The sequence below is a fragment of the Babylonia areolata genome, chromosome 27, assembly GCF_041734735.1.
Source record: "Babylonia areolata isolate BAREFJ2019XMU chromosome 27, ASM4173473v1, whole genome shotgun sequence".
NCBI lineage: Eukaryota > Metazoa > Mollusca > Gastropoda > Neogastropoda > Buccinidae > Babylonia > Babylonia areolata.
Genome location: NC_134902.1, coordinates 29,634,952 through 29,647,089, shown reverse-complemented (window position 1 = coordinate 29,647,089; position 12,138 = coordinate 29,634,952). Strand labels below are relative to the sequence as shown.

The 12,138-nt window shown below is 45.4% G+C and overlaps 1 protein-coding gene across 1 annotated transcript in view; it reads left to right on the top strand.

Moving 5' to 3' along the window:
• The window catches only part of LOC143301659 (importin-7-like), a 43,286-nt gene extending 31,417 nt beyond the window's left edge, over window positions 1–11,869 (top strand). The window contains exons 18-23 of the mRNA XM_076616094.1: window positions 46–191; window positions 864–929; window positions 2,330–2,400; window positions 2,787–2,928; window positions 3,525–3,641; window positions 7,804–11,869. Coding sequence (XP_076472209.1) covers window positions 46–191; window positions 864–929; window positions 2,330–2,400; window positions 2,787–2,928; window positions 3,525–3,641; window positions 7,804–7,883 — 622 coding nt within the window. The 3' untranslated portion in view covers window positions 7,884–11,869. The remainder of the gene's footprint in view (window positions 1–45; window positions 192–863; window positions 930–2,329; window positions 2,401–2,786; window positions 2,929–3,524; window positions 3,642–7,803) is intronic.
• The last annotated feature ends 269 nt before the right edge of the window (window positions 11,870–12,138 follow it).

Here is a 12,138-nt window from a genome sequence, read left to right as displayed (position 1 = left end):
AGTGGGTGTGATACAACATGTACATGTGTGTGTCTATGTGTGCAGGCTCCACGACCGCAAACTGAGTGTGTTGGGCCTGTGTTCGCTGCTCAGCATGACCAACACACGTCCCCAGGAGGTGACAGCCTCCGCCCAGCAAATCCTTCCTGCCATGCTTATCCTCTTCCAGGGCCTGAAGCGTGCCTATGCAAGTGAGTCCCTTGGGATTGTCTTTTGATTGCGTGCTTTTCACCAGTGAATGTCTTGGAGGTGTTCATTTTGTTGGGTTGCTGGGTTTATAAATCAACCCATTAATCTTGATTGCATGGATGGAAGTGTCCATATGAAACAAATTTCGGTATTAGTTTGCCATTTGTTTTACTTTGTTTCTGTATGAATGTTAAGTTGCCCTGGACCCTGGCTGCAAACTTTTCAGTATTACAAAAACCAGTCTCTCCCACCCTTGTGGTTTGGAAAGTTTAGTTCTGACCCTCAGATCAAGTCTTGCTATATCAGATTCAGACAGGATATGTGTGTGTGGAAATGATGAGAAGCATAATCCATTCTCTGACGGTGAACAGGACATGGAGAGGGGGTAGCCCATATGGACATTGAGGACAGTGGGGGTGTTCTTCACTGTGCTCATGTCTGAGGGCTGGCCTATTCCCCTTCTCTGTGACCTGTGTCACCCAAGATGGATCTCTTGGCTCTGATCCCACTCCCCATGCCATGTTGAGGACTCCTGTCTGATGGTGCATATGTGTAAATGCACTTCTACATACATAACATTATACAGATTCACAATGTAGACACATGCTTGTGCTTGTATGCTCCTGCATTTTGGCACCGACAGTATTATTGATAGATTGTCTTCTGTCCTACAGGTCGTGCCGAGAATGAGAATGATTCAGACGATGAGGAAGAAGAGGAGGAAGTGGATGCTGATGCTGGTGAGAGAGGGAGGGATACAGACAGTGGATGAGAGCGAGTGGCATAGCTGTCATAAGTTTTCTCAGTTCAGGCATTCAGCACTGTCCTCTATAATTTTTGTTTAAACTATTAGGCATTGCCTGATGCAACAGTGAACCTTTGTGAACTCACACAAGGCGATCTTTCTATTTTATTTAATTTTTATGTTTAATGTTTTTCCACAAACCGGCTGTGCAGCAAAGCAGCCATTAGGAATTTGGGGTACTTTTTCTTTCACTGCCATGTGGCATGAACTGTCACTGTCAGCAGCAAAATCATTTTCTGCCTACTGACTTTCAATTAGAATCCTCCTTTTACTGTCCCATATAGCGTGGTCTAAAGTGAGACTGCTTGTTTCAGTCTGAACTGGTTGAAGAACTTGCCATTGTTCAGACCAAGTTTTAAAAAAGCAACTGAAAATCGCTCCAAACCACACAATAGTTTGTTCAACAATGAGAAGGATAGGATGTTTCTGGTACATATGGCAAAAAGAGCTGGCTGAGTTCGGTGTTATTATCAAAGAGTATCGTAAGTTTGTTAACTCTGATGTTCAAGTTGATGACTGGCACCAGCAGCATTCTCCCTACATGTCACCGTGCAGCGACTGGTCTTGTTGCAAGTTACCAAGTGGCAACTAAATCAACCAAAGGGTTAATAATGATTAACACAGTACATATTTTTATTGTTGTTGTTTTTTCCCCTTTTTTTTTCTCTCTCATGATTTTTTTAAATTTTATTTGATGGTGTATATCACAAGTCAGTCTTGAAGGCTTTGCCTCTCTTGCTCTTTATTTTGTGTTAGTGTGTATGTGTGTGTAAGCTTAAAAAAAACCCAACCATGCTGAGCAATGAAACTTGCAAATCCTGCACAGTTTTGGTTGCAAGCAACCTTTTTTTTGTCAGTGTCAGGGGGTTTCACCACCACCCCAACCCCTTAGTCCTTGGGCATTGGCTGCAGTTAGCGTTTTGGTTTCAGTCCCTCTCACATCCCTGTATATCAGAGATTGACATAAACATTCAGTTGGGCCAACAGCAAAATGAGAACTGTATGATGAATGGTTTCTTCAAAGCAGTGGGAATTCATTTATAGCCTAGTCTTCTGTGAAGGACTACTGGCTCTCAAAATGGCAAGATTGCACTGGCTGTTGGTGTTGCAGCCTTGGGTAGTTGGCCTTTGGGGATCACCCCAACACCAACTTCTAAAGCCCTCTTGGATGAGAGTGGGGCAAGACGCTCTCCACAATGATAAAATTTTAGCTGAAATTGCTGGCACAGCAGTTGCCTCCTCTGTTGTTCGATGGTCATAGTTGGACACAATTGACTGTCATGTGAACCATGCAGTGAAGTGATGTGGAGAGTGATGAAGGAATCACGGTTTCAGATCTGCTGGCCAGCGATGAAGATGACATTGATGAGGAAGGACAGGAGTACCTGGAGAAACTGGCCAAAACAGTGAGTGCATTTATTAATTAATTTTAGTTTGTTCAATTTTCTTAAAGAATGGTGATCTGTACTTGTTTTTCCTCTGTGTTTCCATCAGAACAAGTATGCTTACACTTCTCTCTCTGTCTTTATTTTTCTTTCTTTTTTTTGGGTAAGATAGCCAGTTGTATTGGGTTTTCCTCTGTGTCCAGTTCTGAACAGTTGTTTATTGTAATTTTGACTTACTGCCACCCTAATCTGTTCACATCAATGAAAAAAAACAAAACAAAAAAAACCCCAAAAAACTGAGGGGTAGAGCATACTGTGTAGAATGAGGTGTGTGTCGGTGTGAGTGGCCATGGTGCTGGCCATGTATTGACGTCGGGTGTGTAGAGTTGCTTGTGTTGTTTGAGCAGGCTGGCGCAGCAGACGATGACAGCGATGCCGAGTACAGTGATGATGGGGCGGAGGAGACACAGCTGGAGAGTTACAACACTCCTTTGGATGATGAGCGCTGCCCTGTAGACGAATATGTGGCCTTCCGAGAGATCCTCAGCAGTGAGTAGACAGGTTCTTGCATGGATGGGTTTATTTCCATATCACAAAGATTTGTTCTGCCATTTTGGAGTATTTCCATATTATGAAGATTTCTGTATTTTCATTTTGGAGATATATAACAAATTGCATAATCTGATCATGAGACTGAATGTGCACTCCCACACACACATGCAATAACAGTCTGCTCTGTATTTGTATGTGTTTGTCCCTTTTCTGGATTGCATGAGCTTTCTTTCAGTGCTAAGCATTAAGAAGGTTCCAAGTCTGGAAAAAGTGGAGAGTTTCTTTCTTACCACAAAGCAAACTTGGCACTGCTAAGATTGCTCATGCATTGAAGTCCTGCACAGAAACTTTCAAGTCAAAAGAATTTATCTTTGTAATAGCCCACAATGGGATAAGCATAGTTCTTTGACTTGACTGAGTGTTCAGTTACACACCAGATAAGATGTGAGTAGAAGGTGACGAGGATCGGGGATGGTTTACGTAGGCAAACATAGCATTAATACAAATGTGTGGCGGTGTCTGTGTATGGTGTGTTGTATGTATATTGTGTGTGTGGTGTGTTACATGTATGTTGGATGTGTGTGTGCACACAGACCTGAGTGCAGTGGACAGTGCCTGGTACACAGCCCTGACGTCGGTGCTGACACCACAGCAGAAGACCCAGGTGGAGGAGATCTTCAAGCTGGCTGACCAGCGCAAGGCTGCCTCAGGTGAGATACTACTCAACTCTCTCTCTCTCTCTCTCTCTCTCTCTCTCTCTCTCTGCTCATACTGGTTTTTCTCTCTCGCTTACCACCACACAGGCCAAATAGTGGTTGGCTTGAATGGATCTTACCAGGGCTATGTTTGCTTAGCGTTAAGAATCTTTTCACCGCCTAAGTCTGGTTTTGATGGAATTGGCAGAAACTTCTGATAAGAATGCTATTCAGACTAGATCACCTGCGTAATCCAGCCTCTGTCCTCTTGAGATCTTTTTGATTTGCATTCTTATTTAAGAGTTTTTTGGGTTTTTTTTCAAAATCTTAAAAAAAAACATTTCTGTGTTTCTCTCCTTTTTTTCTTTGAGGAACATTTGTATTATTTTACAGCAAAAAAAAAAGAAAAGAAAAAAAATCACAATAATGTCACTTATCCATTCAGGGTAATCTGACTGCCCACCTACGAGAAATCCATTCAGGGCAATAGGACATTGCCCACCACTGAAAAGTCCATTTAAGATAATTAGACATTGCCAGCCTATGAGAAATCCATTCAGGGTAATTCCACCACTGAAAAGTTAATTACACATACTTAACCGTGACCCATAATGCAGACTCCGGCAGGGGTCTGATTCCTGTCCTATGCAAACTACTACCCGCCTATGCAAAGAAAAGGAAGTAGCTACGGCCAATAACCTCCCGGAGTAGGTTATCTCCCCTTTGCATCCCTGACTAGCGCCCTCTTTTTCCGGCAGCCATCTTGACTCCTGCTCCTGTGCTCTGCATATGGCTAATTGTTTCGTATTTTCTGCTGTCTGTCGATTCTTTGGCGCTCTCGTTTTGTGTCCGATGATGAATCACAAAAGGTCACAAAACTACTTGGCCCGATTTGGCGATTGAGCTCATATTAAAGCGCGATCACAATCGACTGGCGGACACAGTGAATACTTAGAAAAATTGTGTTGGCGCCCACTTTCAAAAATTAAAATACAAAACTCATTTCATTACTCATTAATAAGCCTTGCGCACTATTAGATTATAAAAATCTCTCTATACAATTATGGGGGCTCTCACTCCCCCCCCCCCCCCCCCCCCCATTTCAAGCGGGTAAAAGGCCTTCATATTGACATGATATGCTCTGACACTGGGCCCTCTACCTCAAGTTTTGTCTACAACACTAACCCTCCACCTCCTCCACTGCCTCCGGTTGACTCCATACCTCCACCACCTCCTACGCCTCTTCCAGCGGTTTCTTAGGGTTTGTTTCATCATACTCAGGTCAGTGGTGCCCTGCCAGTCGGCAGTGTCGAGTCGCCCTCCTTTATCTCTTTCTCCATGCCCAGAAATTCAAGGAACGAGTGTGCTCCCTCTCAGGGAATCCAGCACGGACTTCACGTCCTCCACTTCGCACACTTGGTCTGCTCCTATATCTCATACGTCCGTGAGTAAGGCCATGGCCACAGATCGCGTGTGCCCCTCACGCAGCATGGCCTGACCGTCTGAAGTCCAACAGCGACCGTTTTGGGTAGGGAAGCCCTCCCTCTAGGTAGGAAGGAAGGTGACCCACTGGGGACACGCACACCCACACACGTGCACCCTCCCCCCAATTTCAAATTCAAGGGGGGCAACCCCCGCTTCAGCACCCCCCTAGCCCCTGCCAGTGAGCACTGTGGTTACCTCCTTTGCACCGGCATTGCCCCTCACCCACACTGCAGGTGCATGCACGGTCCCGCCAGCCTTGGTGGTGGCAGTTCACTCTGCCACACCGCAGGACTCTGCTGTTACCCAACCAGTGGTGGCTCAGACGCAAACCCCAACTGACAGTCAGCATCTCATACTGTCTGTGTTACATGACGTCCGCGGCCACAGATTGCGGCTCCATTATGTGACATGCCCTCAACTGTCTTGTGTCCAGTGACGACCAATTCCAATTCGGACGGGGAAGCCCTTCCTCTATTCATGGAGGAAGGTGTTCCGCTGGGGGGACATGAAACACGAAATTTGGTGTCATATACTGTGCCATGTCAAACTGATGCAAACTAGGCCTATGGTTTGCTCTGTTTGGCCAAATTTCGCGCGGCTAACAGTGAAAAGACGCCCCTCTTAGTCTGGCCCGCTCTTAGCCAATCAAACGCCTCTAACAGCTATAAGCGCTGAATCATTCCTTTGGCCAAGGCTCTCCACGCCATCTTGTCAGGTTTTCGCTCTGTCTCGTCTAACGCTTTTTTTTGGCTATTAAGCGTTTTCATTTGGCCTTATTTTGTTATATGCGGCTTGCATGTGTATTGTGCTTACATTCTGTGTACTCGTTTCGACTCGGCCCCCTCGATTTCTTCGTATTTTTCTACCTCTGAGTCGATCCTGTCTTTCCTTTCTCTGTTGGGGATCGTATTGTTCGCTGGGTGCTTACGCGCGGTACCATGCCTCGTTTGCCATCCTACGAAGGCAGGGATCATGATGCTGGCACCCCCCCTCCTCTCCGCATTGACCACTACACCAAGGGATGTTATTATTACCTCCCTTGCGGCCCACTTCACCCGTGTTGGTTATGGTGGCATCAAACCATGGACTCCCACACGCAACATGACATTCCTCCCTCTACAGCGCGGAAGCGTAACAAAAAGGGATATGTGCTGAAGAGGCCTCCTACACTTCATCGATTTTTCGGTGCCAAGGGAGGCAACTCCGCTTTTGACATGGGCAGTTGGCAACGCAGTTACTTCCCTTGCTCTTATGCAGCGAGTCACTCCAGCCCCCTTTACTGACCACTAGCGATGTTCTTTTGCATTCTCATAGGACCTTGCTGCCCACCTGAGGGCTTTATGCAGCAGCTCCTATCAACTACTGACAACCTTTATTTTCCTTCCTCTGTTTCTCAGGCTATGTGCCACTCAACTTTTTGGGCTCTTCACCCCCCAGCACTTGCAGACATATATTGCTCTGCAAGGAACCGATTCACTTACCATTCTTTTCTTGACAAACACAATAACAATGAAACAAAACAGAAACAATAATACATTTGTTATTATTAATTGATGTATTATTTTAAAAAGAAAGAAAAAGATTAACATTTTTTTTTTAAAGGGAGCACGCACAAATCCATGCATGCACATATCTCGCTATATATACATATGTGCATGCATTTCGGTGATATGTTCATGCACTCTTCATATCAACAAGTACCATTACACTTCTATCTCTAAACATTGAAATTTTCTGTCTAAGCAATATATGCGCATATTTTTTTTGCGCACTTCTGTACATGAGGCCCAGGACTGTGCATCTACATACAGGCACAATCTTCACATGTGTATGTACATATCTATTAGACATTTTTGCATGACTTTTTCAGTTCACATTCCCATTTACTTGAGCATATCCATGTTAGCTACATATATGCTTGTGCATGTGTTCTTTTTCATGCATTGACCTATAGGCATGGTCACATTCCCTGACATCTTCTCTCATTGAAGTCTATGTACATCCTATGTACATATTTGTACACATCTTAGTATAGAGTTTCCTCACTCCATTTTGGAGGACAATTGCATACAGAGACATCTGTCTTGTGCAAGCTTGAACATATGCTCCTGGCCACATCCACATACACTCCCTTCTCACCCACAGGGCTAGAGATGCCCAAACTTAGTACAAGGAGGGATGAGGCAGTCCAACTTAGGGGTGCTACTCCAGACACATGCCCTTCTCCTTCCAGGTTTGTAAGGCATCCCTTCTTTCCTCCCTTGCCTGCAACAACCCTTGGCTAGCACCACTGTGGTTGTCACAACAGCTTCACATGGGCCCTATATCCTAGCTGGCCCTCCCATGAAGGGGTGTATGTCTTTTCTGCCAAGTATCCCTCTGGGATTGGTACCAACAATCAGTTCCGCCCTGTTCATGACTTTTGCTTGTGTTACTTTATATTTATAAATACAGTTGTTGACTTCAAGCTTATGCAGGACTGGTTTCAAGAACTGAAGGGTATTCAACCCAGACAGGTGCCCTTTGTGGTCAGCTGGACTGTAAGCAACACAATTTGATTTTCAAAGTTAATGCATGCTCCTTTGTTGTACCTTGTCCTTTATCTCGTGTGTGTGTATGCCAGTACTATTCTTATTGTGTGTACACTAATGCAAGATACCATACATTGGATTTTTTTCATTCCTGTTGATAGAATCCAAGAGGATTGAGCAAGGGGGCGGTTACCAGTTCACCCAGCGCACAGTGCCCTCAGCTTTCAACTTTGGCAGTTAATGGAGACGATGGGGGGGAAGGATGGGACTCCCAGCTGTCATCCTGCACAGGTCTTTATCCTCTGGTCAGACCGGACGTGTCCTCAAGTGTTAGCGACGCCAGCAGTTGCTCCTTCCCTTCTCTTCTCTTCTCTCTCCTCTCCTCTCTCTTGTTTTCTTTCCCAGGTGTTAACATGCTGTGTGGTTGCTTTGCTTCAGTTAAAATTGTCCCCATTAACCTGTCATTTCCCCCTCTGTTTTCGGTTTTTGTTTTTTCATGGTTAGCCTTGCTGTGTTCTGATCTTGGATGGTGTAGTGGTATGAGGACTGCACAGAACAGAGGATTGTCTTACGTTGCAATGGGTCAGTGTTTGAACAGGACTGAACACAACAAGCACTGTGTTGATAGGAACAGGGGAAGGGTTGGGGGGCGTTACCAGAGGGTCTTTGTCACATGAGCGGGGATTTGTTTGGGGTTTTGTTTTTTTGTGTGTGTATCATTCTTTTTTGTTTTTGTTTGTTTTGTTTTTGCTTCAGTTGACTCTGTGTAATAATAATCACACCATTACTCCTCCATCCATCTTCCCCACCATGAAATAAAATGGAGCGCCATCATTGTACAAAATGTTGATTTCTGTAGGGACTATTATATCTGCCTCCCTGTATTTTTTAGATCAGGCTGACCATCCCTTTTCTCTCTTTTTTTTTCTTGCTGCCTCTGGTAGCTGGTTTTTTTTTTGACACATTTATAAAAAGTACACTATGATGATAATGACCCCCTACCCCTCCAGGGCAAGGTTGTTGCAGCGAGTGCAGCAGTAGTTGATATTGTTGGAAGCTGTTGTCCCCATTTTCACACCCCCCCACCCTTCTGAAGTGGGAGGGGGGAGTGATATCGGTGCTAGGAAGGGCCAGACTGCTGAAGTTTCCCTCCAGATAAACTCTCTCTCGCCTCTCCCCCCTGTCTGCAGGGGGTGTTGTGTTGTTGGCGGTGTCGTGCCGGTCTTGTCTGGCATGCGAGCTTTGCTGCTTGTTTTGGTTGTTGGCAAACAAGCGTTGATTTGTTTTGATGAAAAGTGGCGTTGGACAAGTCCTGTCTGTGTGTCCACCGAGTCGCTACAGCCATGTGCGGGTCTCCTCCTCGCTGTGTGTTGCGTGTGTGCACACAGAGAGGGGGATGATATTGATAAGGGGGGGGATGAGGGGTGGTAGGTAGTTGACACCTGCTTCCACCTCCCCCCCAACCCCCTTCACCCTCAGGCTTGCAGCCTGTAGGGTTGTGGTCCTTTTGCTGAAACGTGTCCCTCTGTTCTCCCCGGCTTGGGTCCCGGGGTCAGGAGGGATTGGAACCTGCTGCTGTTGTGTGTGAGTGTGTGGGGCTTGGGGCGTTTCGCTGGCGACCCTCCCCTCTGCCCCCCACCCACACGTGTTTCCCTCCAACCCTCTCTCCCTGCCTTCCCCCTTTTGGGAGGGACAGGGAGGAGGGTATGTTTTGGTGTCAGGCCTGTGTTCCTGGCACTGTGGTAACCTGCCAATGGCTGTGTGCATCAAACGGGGGTGGGAGACTGCTGCCATGACCCCCTCTCCCTTCTTCCCCCTCCCCCCTCGCGTTTTTTGCACCTACTCTCTTCTCCTCTCCTTCCTCTTGACGGCGCATGCTGCGGTGGTCGTCAGGGTCAGTTGGGGGGGTTTGTGTCGGGTGTTCAAACACATGGCTGTGATATGATGGCCCTCAGCCCTTTTTTGGCTGATGGAACTTTTCTTTCTTTTTTTGTGTTCTTTACTTTTCTCCCTGAGGGTGGCTGCTGCCAATTTGAGAGCAGTTTGCCAGCCCTAGGGACAGGCAGCTAACCATTGTCAAGGCAGAGGCACTCTGACGTCCTCTGGGTCTGGCGGTGGTTTTGGGGGAGGGACTTGCGCAGGTCGAATCCTGTGGGTGTCTCTCCCCTTCATTGGTGTGTGTGTGTGTGCTTGTCTTATGGTGTTGCACGTGTTGCACACACAACTCTGGAGCCCCAATTCCCTGGCTCTAGGGGTGTTTATTCCTGGTAGTGGTGGGGGTGTGGGGGCGGCCTCCTATTGGGGTTGTTCCCCCTAATGAATTCCTTCCTGCTGGGGGCGTGGAAGCAGAAATGATGACTGACCCCTCCCTGGGAAGGCTTGTCAGTGCCCTTTCGCATGCATGTGTGTTTTAGTTGGTGTGTGTGGTATCAAATGTGTATGCCCCCTTCCACTTGACTTTCCATCCCCCCCCCCCCCTCCTCTCTGTCCTCAAACCTCAAAATTGATTTCAGTGCCCCATTTCTTCCTTGCAATTGGTTTTTAGTTTTTTTTTGTTTTGGGGGGTTTTTTTTGGTTTTTGTTTTTGGGGGTTTTTTTTGCCTTTGACATGGAAGCTGTAGAAAGTGATCGACAACTTAGTTTTCCTAGTGACCTAGGTTTTGTGTGCGGGTGTGAGTACAGGTGGGTGTGATGTGGGGTTGCTGCTGTTTTTTGTTTTTTGTTTTTTTTAAAATCCTCTGGGGGTAGGGGGAGAAAATAAAAAGCTGTTGCACTTACTGAAGAGGGAAACACTGATCTGGGGCTGTCATTGATATCATTTAGTCCTTCGGAAGGTTTGTGTGTGATTTTTGTTAAGGTTGATGAATGGGGAAAAGCAGAACAATTCTTGATGCATAGGTTAAGGGAAGACAGCCAGGAAAGTCATACTTAAGGCTGTGGACCGAAAAGTTTTGTTTTTTTTTCAGTGATGAAAACCGATGAATTTGAATATGGTATGTGTTTTTTAATTGTATGTTTGTAATACATGCTGCAGTATGGTGTTGGTAGATGCAAAATGAAGACAATTCAACTGATTCAAATGCCCTTGCTGTATTTTGTATGGGCCATCTTTTTTTTTTTTATATATCATGGTCATTTTTTTGTTGTTAATAAATAGAACAGCCCCATTGGGTGGTTTAAAAGTAACTGACGTCTAAGTTCTCCAATCTAACTTATTTTGATTTGGAAAAAAAGAGTAAATTTCAACCCATTTGGGTTGTTGAAAATGAGGAGCAAGAACGGTGTCTTCCCCCGGGGGACAGGGGTGGGTTACATTTTATGAAAATGGAGTGGGTAAAGCTTAGTGTTTTGTTTGGGCCAGTGTATGTGGAGACAGCCTGGTGTGTGTTTTGTGGGTGTTATATATCTGATGCCTGATTACAGGCACTCAACCTGTCTACCAGATGAAAAGGTGGCCTCAACTTGTGCTGTTGATCCATGTGTGTTTGTATGGAAGTATGTCTGGAATATGGCCCCTTTTGCAGCCAGCCGGGCAATAAGCAGCTTGACTTGATTTCCTTGCCTTCTGAGATTCATGGGCGTTTCTAAAGCTGAGTACTTCCAAGTTGGAACAGTTGACCAAAAGGTGTGGTGTGGTATAAAAGCAAATCAGTGGTGTTAAAGCGACACAAGTAAAACTTGTTTACTCAAGGGAAAATAGAAGTAGTTAATTTTTATGCCCATTTTATTTACCTGGGCAGGAAGCAACAAAAAAAAGATAGAAAAATTGTCCGGGTGACATCAGTTATCCTGTATACCGATCCCTTGACCGACACCAGTCAGTCGGTCAGTCCGGCCACAGAGCTGAACCACCAACAGTGTGGGAGGGTGGGGTGGGGGGGTTACGTATGTGCATGCAGACTAGTTGTTGGTTGGTTTTTTTGTTTGTTTTTTTTACATGTGTGTGTGTGTGTGCATGGAAGCCCAGAATTCCCTGACAGACCAGGAGTTGAACACAGCCTGAAACATTGCATGAATGATAGGGACAGAGGATTCAGTTCTGTGTGCAGATTGAGTGACAAATCATGAATATTTCTTCCTCCCTCTTTTTTTTTGTGGTTTTCCTCCTAATAAAGAGTAAGCTAGCTCTTGGAAAATTTACAGGCACTTCTTTTGAGTCAGGCGTGCATGCAATAAGGTTTATTTTTTCTTTTTTTTTCTATAATTGAATAAAGTGAAGAAAATGTGTGTAAACTTTGATCTTGTTTTGTGCATGAAAGTCGAGTGGGTTGTGGCTGTCAAGGGTGGGAGTGTTTTGTGGAAATTTGTTTTCAGAATCAGTGCTGCAGCATACACTGTGTCAGAAAATGCATCAGCAAATCTTTCCCTTCCCATTTCTGTGATTACCTTCTGTCGCAGTGCTGGACTCCCAAAAAACAAAACTGAAAAGAAACCACCCACAATTATTCCCTTCCCGCTAACAGTTGCGACACCACAACAAAATAATCACAAATCTT